The following is an 18,157-nucleotide window of genomic DNA, read 5'->3' as shown; positions in this document are numbered from 1 at the left end:
TTTTTATCTTATCTGTTTAAAAGTAAAATTAATCGGTGGATAAAATTGTATTTCCTTTCTAATATCGCATTTATACTTTTTCTTCTAACGCAGAATTTTGATACTATTGAACAAGAGGAAATTAGAAAAGTTAAAAGATAAATGGTGGAAGAAGAATCCGAACAAAAAAGATTGCGACGCAGAGAACAGTCAAAGTGACGGTATAAGTATTCATAATATCGGAGGAGTGTTTGTAGTCATATTTCTAGGTATCATTTTTGCTTGTTTCACTTTGGCATTTGAATACTGGTATTATAGACACCGTACGAAGATCACGAAAATCGATCGAAACAATATGATGAAAAATAAAATCACACAAGTAAAACCGCTCAGATTTAATTTACAGCCGGCGCCTACGCATGCTTTTCAAAATGTCCAATTCCGACCAAGATTTTGAATGTGTTCGTGACAAAAAAGAAAATACGATATTGACAAATAAATTATTTCTATATTGTAGATACATTATACTTCGATTTTAATATTTATTGCTGTTTAATGTTCGATAAAAAAAATATATATATATATAAACCAAGGAAAAAAATATTTTAAGAAACGAATATATCTTTTTTATTAAAAATATATCTGTATATCGGAATATAAATAAATATACAACTATAGCGTTTGCAATGCCTTTATTTGGTTACTCCCTTGTGTACATTATTTTGCGCAGAGAATTCATGTTCGAATATTTTTTTCTTTATTACTTCCACTTTTTCACATCGCAATTCATGTACCTCGCTTGTCATTTTAAACTATCTTCTTCGCCATGTCTTAACATTATCATCACGTTTTTTTTTTTTTTTTAATAACATTTTACTCACTCATTCTCTTTAAAAGGCATTTATTTTTTTCTAATGATGTTCCTTTCATTTTCGTCCGCTTAACTTCGCCAAGGTAGGCGTAGTATTTTTTCGTGTTATACGTTTCTTTTTTTTTATATACATATATATTTTTTGTTTTTTTTTTCCTCACATGTACGTCTTCAATAATATTTTCTCTGAGGGAGCATTGGAAAAGCATTGGATACTCTGGGTTTCTTTAAAACATGGGATCTGATGGATGATGGAATTGGGACAGGGTATTAATCATCTAGGATGTTAAATTATAATTAGGTGGATATAATTAAGATAATCCATTAATAATTACGAAAAAAAAAAACAACAAGAAAATAGAATAGTACTTCGATGGTTCTCGGTTTAATATCGTGCGGCACTTTTTTTTATCCTTTTTATTCATACTTATAAGTACTCCATCCTCGAATTTTATTCTTTTGGCTCTTCTCCTTTTTTTTTTTTTTTTAAATTAATTTCATTCTTTTTTTGGCATTTTTTCTTAGTTACTCGTTATTTTCATTTTTTCTCTCTTTCCTGCAGTGCATCCAATGCAAACACACAATGAACGCCTGCACATCAGATAAGAAACAAAAAAGGAAAAAACTGCACGCTACAATTTCTAGAAAAATCAGCGCACTAATTATATATATATATATATTTTTTTTTTTTGTTTTCGTTTCTTTCTCCTCGAAAAAGTTCACATAAAATTATCAACAAGCTACAAACGAAATCTCATTGACTACGTTCTCGATACTTTTTTCCTTTCTCTTTTGCACACGTTCTCATCGTTGAACGTTGCGTAACATATATACCTTTTTTTTTTCTTTCTATTTCATTCCGTTCTTTTTTTTTTCCTTTTTATTTTTCAAAGGGTTAATAATAATTATCTAAATGAACGTTTAATATTTCTTTCGTCTCGCTTCGCTCGCGTTACGTTAATATTTTTTTTTTTTTTTTTTACTTTGTTCAACGACAACGGGGGATACATTTTTTTTTTTTTTTTCATTTAACGGCACCATCTTGGATACATGCATAACAAATTCCACATGCCAAGAGGCCCCCCGATGTCATATTCTTTTATTTTTCTTTCTCTGTTAACAATTTACGTCGTCATCTTGAGAAAAAAGCATAACTACACCTCAAACCTTCCAGTCACATAGCATTTGTAGCAGCTCATATTAAGTTCCAGTTCATAAGGTCAACGGACGCAAAGTCGTCAGAGGCTGGCATCCGAAACTGCTACTGTGCCTTCTATCGGAAAAAACATTGAAAATATTAAACATGTAATTTTAATTGTAACTGCAACAATTTGACTAAGTACTCAGACCATATATATTCTATGTTACAATAAATAGCGCGCTTCAAATTAAATTCAATCTATGTAGTAGCAAATTGAGACCAATCTCTCAAAAGGTGTTTGCTCAATTAAATGCTGCTCAATATCATAACATACTACATACCATGTGATTGATTATGCGTATGTATACATATATATATATATATTACATACTGAACTTACACATACACATTTATCAATTTCAAATTATATATTGACTGACATAACAAAGAAAAAGTATTTCCTCGATGTTCATAACTCAAATAATTTAACACGTAACCAACAACAAAAATTTTATTTTCACTATTCAGCCAATGATTTTTTATTTTAATAGATATTTGTACCTCCGAACAAACGTGAAAAGCCTTATTTTAATGCGCAACAGAATATTAATATATATACGTTTCGCTGTATTAAAATAAAATGATGGATATATAAGCTTGTTTTTTTCAATCATTTTTCAACTTAACAGCAATAATGCATAGCGTAACAAATTAAAACCGAAAAAAAAAGAAAATAAAAAGACAAAGCTGTCGATAGTACGATTTCAGTAGTACGAATTCCTTCTAGAGACGCTTTATTACCTTTTCCTATCATTGTGCAGAGGTACATTAGATCGTACCCAGCCCAGTTGACCCAATGCATAGCAATCTTTCTCGACATTCTCTTCTTCGCGAATAACAGTATCTTCCACTCCAATTGGAGTATAATGAAAATGATCCTGTTCGGAGAGAATTCTGCGTTTGACCGGAGATCGAATGGGCTCGGTTTGAACGCACTTGTCGCATTGACGCACCCTGAATTTCAACGTTAAATTCGAAGATACTGGAGAAAGCGATGAGTCGTTCTCTCGATACTCCATGTAAGGACTCTCTCCACCAGGTAGATATAACAAGTTTCCTGACTCAGATCTGCGATATGCGACCCGCTCTAAAGTATTGTTCACAGGAAATGTAGTCCCATCGGCCCACTGACCATCATCCTTTATTGGACGAAAGTGTGTGCGAGCGGAAGTAAGCAAATCCTCGTCCGGTTCTGGAAGGCTGTTTACTTTCAGATTTGAACGAGATTCTTTGCGTGTTCCAATGGGAGTTTTACGCGGAGCTACTGGAAAGAAGCAGCTACCTGTCTGAGGACTGTGGCCCAAAGTAGCTAAATTACTACCAAGCCCTTTCCAGCACCATGATCCATCCATAGCTGAGTCAGACCAGTTAACATTATTCTCTGGAATAATATATATTAGATATTTATTTATTTTGAATTTTTCTGCAATAAAGTTAATAACTAATTTTTACACGTATATAAAGTAAAAAATAAGAATAAAACATATATATTGCAGCACGACACAGATACAATGACATTCTACGTCTAACTTGATGAATTCTGTTATTTACTTACATGTCAGAATGATCTCCTATCCGTTGGATATACTTAAGTCAGTATTACTATGTCGTGATACTGATAGATTATATATATCTGAAATACTGACCTGATTTATTCTTGTTACTATATTCATCCGCATAATCTTCAATGCTGATTAAATCGATGTCCCATGGAATAAGCGGCGAGTCGTCAACAATAGATTCCTGATACGGCGTGTCAGTAGCATAACCATTGTCTGAGGTGGATAAAGTAAAGATTGTCTCGGTAGTATCTGTCGGCCAAAGGGGTCCTGAAGGAATAGAAAGTGTAGGTGCTGCCCAAATCGAAGCCGTGTCTTGTGCATTGCCTGGTCCTGAATCCCAAAGTGCTTCCAAGCTCTCGTCAAACTTTGCTTGTAATTGTGCCAATCGAAGTTTATCCAATTCCAATTCTAATTCTTTTTCTCTTTCAAGTTCCATTGATTTAGCAAATCCAAAACTTTCTTTTTCTTCTGATCTTCGTGAGTCAATACTCTACAGAAAAACAGATCAGTTCATTAAATATTTTCTTCGATAATATAACGCAATATTTAAGTTAAATATGATAATATAGATACTTACAATAGACATTTTTGTTTTTTTATTGCGAGATTTATTAGTATTTTTATTATTATTATAGTTGACTCCGTTAATTTTATTATTATTGTTGTTATTATTTCCAAAATTCCGATCTTTTTTCTGAGAAAATTTTTTCAAGGTTGTAGGTTGTAAAGCAGGAAATGCCGCGTAATATCTGAGAGCTCTGTCGCGAGGTGTAAGCGACTCTAAATTTGTTTTATTTTCATCATTGGACTTCTTAAATTCTTCTTCCTTTTCATCTGAGCCGCCTCCTTCCAAGTCTCGAAGTTTCATACATAATTCGTCGACCAACGTTTCCACACCACACTTCTATATAATTAAGAATATATATATATATACATGTATATGTATGTGTAAAAAAATGTTAAGTATAATAAATGATATTAAAAATTATTGTTACTTACATTATCAGCAGCACTTGTTAAACATTGCACGACAGCACGTCTTTGCTCTCTATCTCCTTGCGTGGGCAGTTTTGCTTTAGGTCGGGCCCGAATGCGACGCCCTCCGTTTCTACCTGTACCTACTGCTTCTTCTGGTGGGCTTAGGGCCGAGTCGGGGCAGCGCAATAGGCTGAGCACAAATCGCGAGTACGCAACGGGGTCAATTCCCAATGCGTCCAAGCGTGCCTCGAGCCACTGGCGCAACTCCTCCTCGGCCCTGGTACCAAAAACTTCACCTCCACCAGGGGACGTCGCTATTCCGACCAGATGCAATGCCGGATTCCTCATTTCCTTTTAATAAAGCTCCTCCTAGACCCAGGAACTTTTATAGACTTCACTACCTCCAGGGTGATCATCTTCTCTCCTTAAAACGTAAATAAATTTTATCATTACTTATATATTAAATTTTAATACGATGAAGATTTATGAAAAAAGTGAATGATCAAGTTACCTATTTACAATAGAGTTACTGTATTATATTATTGTCCTTTAATGTTTCAATTTTACTGAATCCACCACCTTGACATTTACTAGCTTGATAAATGTTCTTTTTTTTCTCTTTGTTACTTATAATTTCTCACTTTTAGTTTCGTTGCCCACAATCAATGGTGGTACTTCTTGTGATTTCAGTTACGTTGATATTAAAAATTACTTAGTTCTTGTGCAGGTGGTGGATATCTTGTGGAAATGAGGCTGGCAGGTCTTAGTGAAGGATAACAAATATAGTCTCCTTCCCATTTTGACACTGAAATTTTATAATTTCCAAATTATTCTTTTAAATATTCTACATGCAAAAATATTTTCTATAAATAAAAAAATACATATTTTTTTATTATTCCCATTTATTTATATGATAAAAAATATAATTCCATAATGTACATAGTATATTTTAGCAAAATCTATATATATATATATATATTTATATTTATATTTATATATAAATTTATATATACAATAAACTTATATTTACAAAAAATTTTTAAATAAATCATAAAAATTATTATTATGTTTGTTATATAAGCAACACTAAATAATAATTGTATAAAACTTTCACTTTCATATAAACTGAAAAAGTGTTAATATCAATATATTAACAAATTTGTACAATATGCTACATATAAGATGATATACAAAAACATAACATTCATTAAAACAAAGCTATATTAACAATAAATATTATTTTTATAGCATTGTATCTAAATAAGTTAAATAAGAACAAGCATGATTCTTCAATATATATCACATATCATAAAATAATAAAAAAAAAAATCATAAATATTTAAGTATAAAAAAAATCAATTACTGATTTATGCTTTTCCAATAAAATATTAAAATATATAATAAGTATCATTTATTTTTATTTCATAAATATAATATAATATATTATAAAAATTTTCAATAATCATATTATAAATGTTTGAAATAAACATATTTCTTTATTTGTTAATCATAAGTCAAAACAATATTTATTTCATTGACATAAAAAAAATATTTATGTCATTGACATAAAATTAGCATGAAATTTTGTTTATTTTATTAAAGCATATAATTATACAAAATATTTCTATTGCAAAATTTTAAATATCACATTTGATATATGTTCGGTTAAATTTGCAAAGATTTTACGCAAAATATAGTTGCAAATGTAAGACGCAATTTTAGAATTGAACGTTCATGTTAGAGACTATTAAGTCACGTTGCACAAATCGTGGAGCTAAAGTACATGTTCCACGTCGTGTCTAAAAAACGAGCTACCATAATTCACATATAAATAAAAACAAGTTACTGAATCTGTCGAAATGAATCGACACTTTTATCAATGCTGTCAAAAACATTTATCGCTACATTACGTGAATATGAGTAATTAAGCATAACATAAGATTTTTGAGTTTGCACACATTATCAACCAGCCTCGTCCACTTGATAGATGTCTCTCGTACTGGTGCACAAAAACAAACTGTAAATTCGAGTGCATAATATTGCAATTTGGCTGTTTACGGATTGTTGGCAAAGACATTGCTAGAGCAATGCAAATAACCTTGTCGATTGCGCTATGCATTTTGTCTGAGTCATAGTTCTTTTGACAAGAGAACGAACAAATGCATGACGTTACGAAATAACAACAAACATATTTTCACATTCAATGCATTGTCATCTTGTGACAAGTATTATAGTTACTTCGATCATGATTTATAAAAATATTAAAATTTTGACATACCTGCATGCCTCGAGAGATGATTTTCACCCCGGCCTCTTCTACACACCCCACTCAGAGAAAAACATGGCGGCTACTAAAAGCTTCATTGCCCCTCCCCCTTCAGATACTAGCACTTGATAATTATTGCAAAAGATTCTCAGTGCGTTCAGAAATTAACCTTCCATTGATTACAAAGATTAACTGAATATTATTTGTCATTACATCTGCGATGTATTTATTGTTTATTAGGTTTTATTCGATATTTTACTTTTAAAATTTTATTTTTATTATAAATAAAATACATTTTGCAAATTTTATTTACTATAGAATGTTTAATTTATTTATGTTAATAGTAAGTGTAAGTTATTTTAATAAGTGTAAACTAGTAAAATTATAATAGACATACACACGAAAGAACAAATTAATTTGATCAATTTTAATATCTTCAGCATTAGTGATTTAATAAATTTTATACCTTTAATAACTATATTTAATAATAATTAAAAAATACTTTAAAAAATATACGCGTTAAATTTAATAATATTATTATTAGAATTATTTAAAATATAGATATATTTATATATTACCATATTATATATTACAATTACCATTAAATTCTTTAATAGACCTTAATAAATCTTAAATATTTTATAAAAGAGAGTTAATATATTTTTATTTAATAGTTTAATTTGTACTAAAAATACTATGTATACATTTTTAAATGGTTATGAAAATAAATATTATAGATAAATAAAATTTAATTTTTTAATGTAATTATAATATTCATTTAATTTCAAATATATTCTAGAAAATAAATATCATAATAAATATTTGTAATTCGATATTAATTATTACACTAGAATAGTGATATTTATTTAATCAGCTGATCTTTGTTCTGTATCACTATGTTCAAGTCGGAAAATGTGTGATGGTGAAGTATTTTCTCACATTACAGATAAAAACGACTTTGGAAGATTGCATAAATTACAAAAAAAATATTGTAATATAAGATGAATTCTTTAATTCATACTAAAAAAATGGTATCTGGTCACAGAACAGCAATTCGCAGTATGTAAAATCATTTTTTTTTTCAATAATAAATCAGAACAATAATCTTAATTATATTCTAATACATATATTATACATATTATACATAATACATTTATATAATAGATATATTTACAGATAGAGTTATTAATATCTATGATAAATTAATATAAATTTTTTTTTTTTCATTATTATTTTTTTTATTAATCTGTATAATCTTAATCGTATATAGGTTATGTTATGAAATAGATATTATATTGATATTATTTTATTTTTTGTATCAATTATAATAGTTTAATTATTTAAATAATTTTAATTTCTTTTATTTATAATCAATTATTATTTTCTTTTTCAAAAAAACATGTGTTAATGAAAAATATATTATTAAAAATATTTATTTAGAAATGTAATTTAAATATTTTACAAAATATATATTTATTATAGATTATTGCAGCTTTAAATTATGGTATAATACCAATCAAATAAATAGTAGCTTGGCATTTATTTGTGTAAATAGAAGAAATCCCAAGAATAACAGATTATTATTGCATTCTACAATAACAGAAAATTACAACAATAATTTATCCTATGTGCAATTTCGTACATTTTATATTACACCAATATGGAATGGTCAAGAATCATCTTCCAAAGTAGAAGATACAATAAAAAATATCAAGGAACAAAAAGAGCTTGAGGCTAAAACACAAGAATGTGTTGTTCATACTTCTTCAAAATCGAAAGTAGCAGAAAAAAAACCACCAATATGGGAAAGAATCAAAGCAGAAATTTTACATTATTATCATGGATTTAGATTATTAGGTCTTGATATGAAAATTTCAGCAAAATTGATATGGAGAATTTTACAGGGTAAAGAACTTAGTAGAAGGGAACATAGACTTGTAAGCTATAAATGATGTCACATATATTTATAATTAATAATTGTAAAGTATATTCATTTAATTATTTTTGTAATTTTCTAATTTAAATATTTTTAGCTTGTAAAAACAACAGGGGATATGTTCAGGCTTATTCCTTTCTCTGTTTTTGTTATTGTACCCTTTATGGAATTTTTACTTCCAATTGCTATTAAAGTTTTTCCTGGATTATTACCATCTACTTTCCAAACAGCAACAGATAAAGAGAATAAATTAAAACAAGCATTGAAAGTATGCATTATAATTTTATTTTTTATATTTTTGTAAAAATTATTTTTCTATATATGTATAGATATAGATATATAATTACATATATACTTTTTTAATTTCAGATTAAAATTGAAATGGCAAAATTTTTACAACAGACATTAGATGATATGGCAGTACAATCAACTGATTGTAAATCTCAAAAAGCCAAAGAATTTGCTGAATTTTTTTATAAAGTTCGAACCTCTGGTGCTGTGGCTACTAATGAAGAAATTATGCAATTTAGTAAACTTTTTGAAGATGAAATTACATTAGATTCTCTTACTCGACCACAATTAGTTGCATTATGTAGAGTATTAGATGTACAAACTCTTGGAACATCGAATTTTTTACGATTTTTACTTAGAATGAGACTTAGAAGTCTTACTGCAGATGATAAAGTAATTTTTATGTACCTATAAAATGCATTTTTTAGAGAAATAATAAAAAATGCAGATTTAATATATATTTATTTATTTATTAATAATATTTATTTTTACAGTTAATTGAAAAAGAAGGTATAGATTCACTTACTAGAAGTGAATTGCAACAAGCCTGTAGGGCTCGCGGAATGCGAGCATATGGATTACCAGATAGTAAATTAAAAGAACAATTGTCTCAATGGTTAGACTTAAGTTTAAATAAAAAAGTTCCACCTTCATTGTTACTCCTTTCACGAGCACTTATGGTTCCCGAAACGATACCAATGTCAGATAAATTAAAAGCTACTATTTCTGCTCTTCCTGATACTGTTGTTACACGTACTCAGGGTGCAATAGGAGAAAAAGAGGGTAAAATGGACCACAAAACGAATATCGAAATTATTAAAATGGAAGAACGTAAAATTGAAGAAGAGAGGCAAGAAAAAGAACCACAAACTACTGTTTGCTTACAGAGCAACAAAACGGACGAAATTACGAATTCAGATGTAAAAGTTTTAGAACAGGCTTTAGATTGTCTTGGAAAGGTTTGTAGAAATAAAATGTTATTATATTATTAAATTAATAGTTTTTAATAATTTCTTCTAAAGATTAAATATATCATATCTAATTTTATAAAGGATAAAGAAATGTCTGTTGAAAAAGAAGAATTGAAAGAATTGAAAGAAGAAATGGCCGATTATCAAGAAGATCTTAAAGAATTTTATGAAATAAAAGCAAATGCTAAAGGCCAACAAGATATAGAAAATATTAAGGTATCCAAAGGTGCCATTCGTTTGTTTAATAAAGTGAATAAAATGATTAATAAAATGGATGCAGTCGTTGTTCAACTTGAATGTGAAAAGAAAATGAAAGAATTACAAAATATAAATAATGTTAATAAAGAACAAGCAAATACTTCAAAAACTGCTGAAGAATTAGTTAAGATAGATGAATTAATTTCAGCAATTAAAAAAATGCAAAGTGTACCTGATCAACATCGATTACAACGCATAGCTGAAATTTTAGCAAAAATTGATGATGATAGAGATGGAGCTATAAAAATTGAAGATGTCTTAAAGGTAATATATAATATAGTATAAATAATAAAAAAAAAACAAAAAATTAATTCATTTAAATTTATAATAATTATGATTTTAAGGTATTAGAATTAATTGGTAAAGAAGATATTAAATTAAGTAAAAAGCAAGTAGATGAATTACTTGAGTTGATTGATAAAGAAGAAATATTGGAAGAAAAAGAACAAAATCAAAAAAAGTTACAAAAAGATTCACGTGAATCTAAAGATGAAAATGACAAAACAAAATGTGATTTGCCTCAATCATCAGTTTTTGTTACACCAATAACAACTGAAAAGAACATCGGACACAACAAAGAAGAATTAAAGAAAGTTGTTGAAGAATCGAACAAAAGTTATACTATACATTCATCTGAACAAGAAAGAGAAAAATCAGCTGCAATGCTTAAGAGTAATTCCAGTTCTGATGGAGTTAGAAATCCTCCCTTAACTCCCAATGTTCCATCACCAACAAAAAAAGCGGAAGGCTCTAAGCAACTGTAATTACCGCACAATCGAATATTATAATTTATGTAATTAAACAACATTTTTATTGGGTACAGATTTAGAAAACTATCATATTTTCATCTTTATAGATTATATGTCTACCTCTATATAATATGATATTATAAATTTTTTTTTTCCTTTTTTCTTTTTTTTTTCTTTTTTTTCTTTTTTTTTTTTTTTTTACAAATGAATTTATATAGTAAAAAATGATGCAACAAATGATTGCAATAGTTTCATGTGTGTAGTATGTAACACACTTTAAGATAAATGTTACTGTTACATGCATGACTTTAACCATTTGTAATATTTAATTAAGAGTAAAGAAAATATTAATGTAATTTTTGTATTTATGAAACTAAAAGATTTTGAATTTTTAAGACTGTGATGCATTTAATGGCATCAATATATATTCGTTCTATGAATTTTCTAGATAAAAAACGTGCTGGACACAAAAACAATGTAATGCTTTTTAAAATTGTAAGTGACAATATTAATGTTACTGACATTGATAATTAGTAATGAAATATAACAGAAATATATAGTTATTATTTCAATATAACCTAATTCCAAAATATTGTAATAAGGAATCATTCCATTTGTTCAAGCATTGATTATTATTAGGATTATAATTCATAAACTATAGATCATTTTTGTTTTACTGTACAATAAAAAATATATACCTCAATAATTGAGGTTAAAAAGTTGTACATTTATAAATACAGTAATTAATAATTAAGTACAGAACAAGAAAAGCGATTATATTTATGTACTGATTACATAAAAAATATGATTATGTAATTAAGTATGCAATATTTTAGTAATATAAGTACTATGCATTACATGAAAATTTGTACATTTCAAAATTAAAGATTGATTAACGCTAAATTTTGATTACAATTGAAAGTAAATGAAATATTATTTTTATTAACAATAAACTTATAAAAAAAATAATAAAAAATAGAATTTTCGCAATAATAACTAAATTATGAACATTCAAATATATCTATTATGATGGCACGTATATATTTGCACAAAATATCATATTGTTATAAAAAAATATTTTATTTCAGAAACAATACAAATGGTAATGATATTCAAGATATTTGAATATTTTTCATTTATTCAAGGTATTTATACATTTATTTTTTTATTTTTATGAATCACATTTTCAATTTATATTAATAAAATCATTTCTGTACAAAAACTAGTAATTATTCTTCTTCTTTTAATATATAAGTCAATATTTATTATTATTAATACAACAAATTATATATCTTTTAATTATTTTTTGTTATAGTTTTATCTCATATTCTATTTTAAACAATTAATATTAGATATAATAATTAATAATATAAAAAGTAAAAATTATTAAAGATAAATAAATAATCGTAAATTATATATATATATATATATAAATATCATATATAATTAATTTTTTTCTTTTAAATATTGGTATTGTATATTATCATTATTTAATTACAATAACTTAAATTTGCTTCATCTACTTCATATACTTTTATACTTTTATTGATTATTTCGAATACTTAGCGTAAAGATTTCTTTTTTGTAATTTATCTAAATTAATGTACATTTTTATTTGAATTATAAAAATATAAATATATTTCAAAATTAATGTAATAATATGATCATTATGTAAAAATATTACTAAATTAAATCTAAACATTAGATAGTTAATAATCAACATTTCTAAAACTGTCATAAATCATTCCTTTTCAATTATATATGAAATCTAATTTTAAAATTTATTTATAAACAAGTAATATTATATATATATATAATGAATATACTATAATTTAATCTATTTTTTTTTAAATTTTCTAAATAAATAAATAAAGGAAATAGTAAAACTTGCATATAATACAAAATTTTATCCATAGCACATATATGAAATCTAAAGACGGAGTGGATACTTTGTAATACCGGTTATTTCGCTTTTTGTAAAAGCGACATAAATTTTGTGAATATTTAATTCATAATGACTGCGTTAAGTGGTTTTATGGAATTTTTTCAAAAAGGAAAGGTAAATTTTCATTTATATTAAATATTAATAAAATTTTTTAAATAATAATTAAAATTCTAACCTGATGTAAAAAATATTACCGATTATAATTTTTATATTTAATTTTTAAATTTAATATTAAAATTTAATTTAATATTAAATTTAAAAATAATAAATTTAATATTAAATTTAAAATTATATTTTAAATTAAATAATATCTATTTAAAATATGTAAAATTATTGACTTATTTCAAGATTAAATATTAATATAATTTTTTATATTAATCTATATTTATTGTTTTAATTTATTATTATAAGTATTAAATATAAAATGTTTTTAATATATTTTAATACATTTTAGACATTTAGACCAAAAAAGAAATTTGCTCATGGAACTTTAAGATATTCTTTGCATAAACAAGCACAAGCTTCATTGAATTCAGGAATTAATTTAAGATCTGTTGTAAAATTACCTCCTGGAGAAGATTTGAATGATTGGATAGCTGTTCATGGTACATTATAATTTTTATTAATAATTGTTTATTATATATAATAAATAAACTTAAAAAAATATAATTTTTAATAAATAATAACATAATAATAATTTCAGTGGTAGATTTTTTTAATAGAATAAATTTAATATATGGTACTGTTTCTGAATATTGTGACTCTGCATCTTGTCCAACAATGAGTGGTGGAGCTCGTTTTGAATATTTATGGGCAGATGGTGAAAAATATAAAAAACCTACTGCATTACCAGCACCACAATATGTTAGTCTTCTTATGGATTGGATTGAAGCTCAAATTAATAATGAAACCATTTTTCCTGTGTCAACAGGTATAAAGTTTTAAATATTTAAATAATAGTTGATAAGTTATTTACATAATAATTTTCTTTTACAGATGTACCATTTCCAAAAACTTTTGTCCTACTATGTAGAAAAATTTTGACACGTTTGTTCAGAGTTTTTGTCCATGTTTATATACATCATTTTGATCGTATTGTAGCAATAGGAGCAGTAAGTTTTATATTCTTACATTATATATATATATATATATCAATAATATATCTTATTATAATATAATTGAAAATATTTTCATTTTAGGAAGCACATGTGAATACATGTTATAAGCATTTTTATTATTTTGTAACAGAATTTGAATTAATAAATACAAAAGAATTAGAACCATTAGCTGAAATGACAGCTAAGGTTTGTAAAGATACTGCATCACCAACACAAACAACGGCACCATCAAATAATGTCAGATAGTGATGAACTTAATAAATATGTAAAGTCATAATCAAATTAGAACGAGATAAATTTTTTCTAATGTAAGTAAAAAATCTGAGAAATTTTTAATTTATTTGTTTTCGAAAATATTATAAAATTTTATATTTAGGATGCCACAGAATGCCACTTTTATTACTATTTACAAAATTGAAGAATTTCATCAAGTGCTTTATTGTGTACAGTGCTTCTAATCTTCTATTGAGGATAATTTATTAATATAATTATCTCTTTTTAGTTAGTTATAAATGTTAATATATTAAATATATAACAAATTATACAATTAAATTTTAAAAATTCATCCTTTTTATGGATAAATAGATACAGCAATAAATTGTATTTACATTTATATGCTTTGAAAACAATTTGTGTATAAATTAATATTTTTATTCAAGTAATTTTATATGTCAAGTTTTATAAAGAGAATTTAAATATTATTTATAATATTATTTCATAAAAATATATAATTGTACATATAATTTTGCATTATTAAGATGCTTATGTAATATCCTTATATAATGTATTAAGAATTAAAAACATTTTTTATGAAATTAAATAATACTGTATTCATAATAGAAATATAACATCATACAGTATAAAAAAAGTACAAATTTAAAAAATAATAAAACATAATAAATTAATTTCCATCATAAAAATTGTTCATTGTTTTTAACTGAATAAATAATTTACATTGACTGTAAACAAAATTACTTCAAATCATATTTTGAAATATTTTTATCTATTAAATATAATTTCTTTTTCTATAAATTATAAGTCAAAAAAAATGATTTCTTTAAAGATAAATTTATTGGTACATTTAAGCCAGATAATACATGAAAATGTATTTGAAAATGTACTATTTATTAGTTAAAATTAAAATAAGACTATAAAATATCAATGAAAAACAAATAAAAAATTTTTTATATAGATAATTATTAATTTATAGTTATATTTTTATAGTCTTATTTTAATTAAAATTTTTTGCTAAAAACGATGTTATTTATAACTTGTTCTAAATTTATCAAAGAAAATATGTTTACACTCGTAATCTGTACATGCCGGCACGAATGAGATTATAATCAAGTAAATTTTCAATTGGTCCAACTGCTGCAATTACTGGACACTGGTCATAAATATATTTCATACCAATATCATGAATATTTGAAGCATTTACGCTCTGCAAATAATTTAATTTATTAAAATAAAAATATTTAAAATATATAAAATATTACTTATATATTCAAATATTACTTACATCTATTCTAGCTTCAAGTTCATGAAGTGGTATGCGTCGATTATAACAAAGCATTTGACGTCCGATATCTTCGCAAATTGCAGTTGTTCCATCTAATTGAAGAAGCATATTTGTTTTAAGGATGTTTTTTGCGCGATCTACTTCTTTTTCGGTTACTGTCGTGCATAATCTCATCCATTCACGTTGTACATTAAATACAAAATCCTGAATTTCCATAGGATCACATACAAAATATATACCCCAAAGACCTGTATCCTATAGAAAAAAAATTATTAATATATTTTACATTAGTCTTATAATTATATAAATAATAATTTAATAGTAAGTACTTGATAACAAGTATTGAAACTTTGATAACTGTGACATAATCCATCAGTTGCAGAAGCTTCAGCCAAATAACTTATATTGTTTACACCTCCTCCTTGACTACGATCCCATGCTCCCATAAGGGTATTTGCAACCATAAGAGGAATGTTATCTGGATCAGTCCAGCCTGCACCTTCAACAGCAATGGCAACATGTGCAAGGGGAATAGTATCATCACGAACTCTTATTTCTGATCCTGTATAACGGCATGGTTCTAATATTGAAGGAATTTCATCATAAAATGGTCCTTTCATTTGGCCAAAATGTTTTTGAGCTAATTCTACTAATGCATTATGATTTACACCACCTGCACCAGCTAAAATAAATCTATGAAAATAATATAATAATTTTTAGATATATAAATAAAATGAAATATAAATTTTGTAAATATATATAATTGTTGAATCACATACCTAGGTGGACCATAATATGATCTAACATAGTTAAGAAGATCATTTCTTGTAATACTTTTAATATTTTTAGTAGGACCAAGAATTGTTCTTCCTAATGGTGTACCCTGATAAGCACTAGCATGTAAATGATCAAAAACAACTTCTTGAAGATTTGTTTCAACTTCTTGCATTTCTCTTAAAATAACACCACGTTCTCTTTCAATTTCATTTTCTCCAAGTTTTGAATTTTGAATAATGTCGCTTAAAATTTCAACAGCTTTTGGAACATCTTCTGCCAAACATTTAGCATAAAATACTGTTTGTTCCCGACTTGTATATGCATTTAAATGAGCACCCATATTTTCAATTTCTAATTCTAAATCAGTTTGTGAACGTTTAGTAGTTCCCTGTTTACAATTATTAATTTTATTATTATTTTTAATAATTTACTTCAAATAAATTAAAAAAATATTATTTACTTTGAATGCCATATGCTCCATAAAATGGGCAACTCCATTGTTTTCATCAGTTTCAAAACGACTGCCAGCATCAATCCATAATCCAACTGTGGCTGTTGGTGCTCCACTATCTTCAGTAGCAATTCTCATACCACAATCTAAAGTTGTAACTTGAGTTGGTGGCTGATTCATTAATATTTCTTTTAATGATGCTGATGTAGATCTCCATTGCTTTTGTATCTAAATATAATTATAAATAATATAATAACAAAGAAAAAAAAATAAATTATATTTCTATATAAAAAATTAATTTGATTTTGATGTATTGATTTGTTTGTAAATTTATATAACTTTATTTTTAAATTTATATAAAAGATATAAAAAGAATTATATTAATATTATTAATTTTTAATTATATTATTAATTTATAATTTTATAACAAGAAATAGTAATTAAAAGACTGAATAAATATGAGTTTGATAATATTTTTAATTATTAAAATATAAAATTATTTATTAATATAAAATTAAAATAATAATGTAATTATTTTGATAATGTATAAAAATGTATATCGAATTTTTAATTTTCTATGTTTCATGTTATTGTGCAGAATGACATATATTTATATATATATATATATTAAGGTTATGATAGCTTAATACAAAAAATTCTACATAAAATTCTATTCATTGTATTTTATTTGTTGTTCATTAATACTTATTCATTTCGTTTCTTTTGTTTTTACAAACTTTCAAAAGATTCATTCTCATTACGTAAGGAGAAAATGGAATCAATCGTTTATCTCGGAAAAATTAAATTGATTTGAATATAGAATTTAAAAATAATTTTTCTGATACAATGTAATATTTTATTATTTTATAAATTCTTGATTTTATTACCTTTACAAGACTACTTTTGTTGGAATAAGCCCGCAATGCAGAGCTAACTTTAAGCAGACAAGTCGCCATTTCTATAAGTCTTTGCAACTGCGCGTACGATTGGTACGATCTTGTTACAAGAAAAGTAATATAGTTCAAATTAATGCTTCAAAATAATTTTGATATATTTTTTTTATTATACTGTAAATAAATATATTAATAAACAATATATAAAAATTTATCTAATATTAGTTTAATTATATAAAATTATTTTATATATATTGTAAAATTAATAAAAAAATCAATTCTTTTGAAATAATATGTAATATAAATTTTGTTTTATGAAAATTTATATCTAGTTTTATAAAAATTTTTTAATTAGAATAATTTTTTTAAACATATTAAGTTTTCAAAAAAAT

General features: G+C 25.4%; 5 protein-coding genes across 7 annotated transcripts in view; 3 read left to right on the top strand and 2 right to left on the bottom strand.

Annotated features, from left to right (window-relative positions):
• Positions 1 to 1,208, top strand: part of LOC107993323 (ionotropic receptor 25a) — a 110,275-nt gene extending 109,067 nt beyond the window's left edge. The window contains exon 8 of the mRNA XM_062076662.1: positions 94 to 1,208. Within this exon, the coding sequence (XP_061932646.1) occupies positions 94 to 436 (343 nt within the window). The 3' untranslated portion in view covers positions 437 to 1,208. The remainder of the gene's footprint in view (positions 1 to 93) is intronic.
• On the bottom strand, positions 655 to 7,539 carry LOC108003638 (uncharacterized). The gene is made up of 7 exons (XM_017066048.3): positions 6,870 to 7,539; positions 5,103 to 5,396; positions 4,613 to 5,015; positions 4,191 to 4,517; positions 3,698 to 4,103; positions 2,793 to 3,432; positions 655 to 2,123 (listed from the first exon to the last, which is right to left on the bottom strand). Exons 3-7 carry the CDS (start codon positions 4,937 to 4,939, stop codon positions 2,063 to 2,065), a joined length of 1,761 nt encoding a protein of 586 aa, XP_016921537.1. The 5' UTR covers positions 4,940 to 5,015; positions 5,103 to 5,396; positions 6,870 to 7,539; the 3' UTR covers positions 655 to 2,062.
• A 167-nt stretch (positions 7,540 to 7,706) lies between these two features.
• On the top strand, positions 7,707 to 12,284 carry LOC108003657 (mitochondrial proton/calcium exchanger protein). The gene is made up of 7 exons (XM_017066071.2): positions 7,707 to 7,916; positions 8,340 to 8,794; positions 8,891 to 9,061; positions 9,163 to 9,477; positions 9,579 to 10,043; positions 10,137 to 10,577; positions 10,658 to 12,284. The coding sequence occupies exons 1-7, from the start codon at positions 7,859 to 7,861 to the stop codon at positions 11,075 to 11,077; spliced, it is 2,325 nt and encodes a 774-aa protein (XP_016921560.1). The 5' UTR covers positions 7,707 to 7,858; the 3' UTR covers positions 11,078 to 12,284.
• LOC108003473 (MOB kinase activator-like 3) lies at positions 12,067 to 15,045 on the top strand. 3 transcript variants are annotated; one of them, XR_009830374.1, is made up of 7 exons: positions 12,067 to 12,207; positions 12,979 to 13,121; positions 13,462 to 13,612; positions 13,711 to 13,938; positions 14,004 to 14,119; positions 14,207 to 14,433; positions 14,502 to 15,045. XR_009830374.1 is itself a non-coding variant. In XM_062076739.1 (6 exons), the coding sequence occupies exons 2-6, from the start codon at positions 13,077 to 13,079 to the stop codon at positions 14,369 to 14,371; spliced, it is 705 nt and encodes a 234-aa protein (XP_061932723.1). In that variant the 5' UTR covers positions 12,067 to 12,207; positions 12,979 to 13,076; the 3' UTR covers positions 14,372 to 15,045. The 3 variants fall into 3 exon arrangements, 1 of the variants encoding a protein (XP_061932723.1); XM_062076739.1 differs by having other exon boundaries at positions 14,207 to 15,045; XR_009830383.1 differs by lacking the exon at positions 12,067 to 12,207 and having other exon boundaries at positions 12,901 to 13,121.
• Positions 15,046 to 15,177: 132 nt separating this feature from the next.
• Positions 15,178 to 17,918, bottom strand: LOC108003545 (mitochondrial-processing peptidase subunit beta). Its single transcript, XM_017065846.3, has 6 exons — positions 17,760 to 17,918; positions 16,882 to 17,100; positions 16,424 to 16,809; positions 15,974 to 16,337; positions 15,645 to 15,899; positions 15,178 to 15,566 (listed from the first exon to the last, which is right to left on the bottom strand). Exons 1-6 carry the CDS (start codon positions 17,826 to 17,828, stop codon positions 15,426 to 15,428), a joined length of 1,434 nt encoding a protein of 477 aa, XP_016921335.1. The 5' UTR covers positions 17,829 to 17,918; the 3' UTR covers positions 15,178 to 15,425.
• Between the last annotated feature and the right edge of the window lie 239 nt (positions 17,919 to 18,157).

This window comes from Apis cerana, linkage group LG1 (assembly GCF_029169275.1).
Source record: "Apis cerana isolate GH-2021 linkage group LG1, AcerK_1.0, whole genome shotgun sequence".
NCBI classification, from domain to species: Eukaryota; Metazoa; Arthropoda; class Insecta; order Hymenoptera; family Apidae; genus Apis; species Apis cerana.
Note: the sequence above shows the minus strand (reverse complement) of the source record. Positions and strands in the feature narration are given on the sequence as shown.

Bases quoted from the DNA above. Each gene is read 5' to 3' on its own strand.
- LOC108003545 (XM_017065846.3), bottom strand. From the start codon at position 17,828: ATGGCGACTTGTCTGCTTAAAGTTAGCTCTGCATTGCGGGCTTATTCC. The intron at 16,810-16,881 runs GTAAATAATATT...AATTGTAAACAG, and splicing joins TGGAGCATATGGCATTCAAA to GGAACTACTAAACGTTCACA. The intron at 15,567-15,644 runs GTAAGTAATATT...AATTATTTGCAG, and splicing joins AACTTGAAGCTAGAATAGAT to AGCGTAAATGCTTCAAATAT.
- LOC108003473 (XM_062076739.1), top strand. From the start codon at position 13,077: ATGACTGCGTTAAGTGGTTTTATGGAATTTTTTCAAAAAGGAAAG. The intron at 13,613-13,710 runs GTACATTATAAT...TAATAATTTCAG, and splicing joins TGATTGGATAGCTGTTCATG to TGGTAGATTTTTTTAATAGA. The intron at 13,939-14,003 runs GTATAAAGTTTT...TTTCTTTTACAG, and splicing joins CATTTTTCCTGTGTCAACAG to ATGTACCATTTCCAAAAACT.
- LOC108003657 (XM_017066071.2), top strand. From the start codon at position 7,859: ATGAATTCTTTAATTCATACTAAAAAAATGGTATCTGGTCACAGAACA. The intron at 7,917-8,339 runs GTATGTAAAATC...TATTTATTATAG, and splicing joins TCACAGAACAGCAATTCGCA to ATTATTGCAGCTTTAAATTA. The intron at 9,478-9,578 runs GTAATTTTTATG...TTATTTTTACAG, and splicing joins GTCTTACTGCAGATGATAAA to TTAATTGAAAAAGAAGGTAT.
- LOC108003638 (XM_017066048.3), bottom strand. From the start codon at position 4,939: ATGAGGAATCCGGCATTGCATCTGGTCGGAATAGCGACGTCCCCTGGT. The intron at 4,518-4,612 runs GTAAGTAACAAT...TTAATTATATAG, and splicing joins TAACAAGTGCTGCTGATAAT to AAGTGTGGTGTGGAAACGTT. The intron at 3,433-3,697 runs GTCAGTATTTCA...ATATTATTCCAG, and splicing joins TAGTAACAAGAATAAATCAG to AGAATAATGTTAACTGGTCT.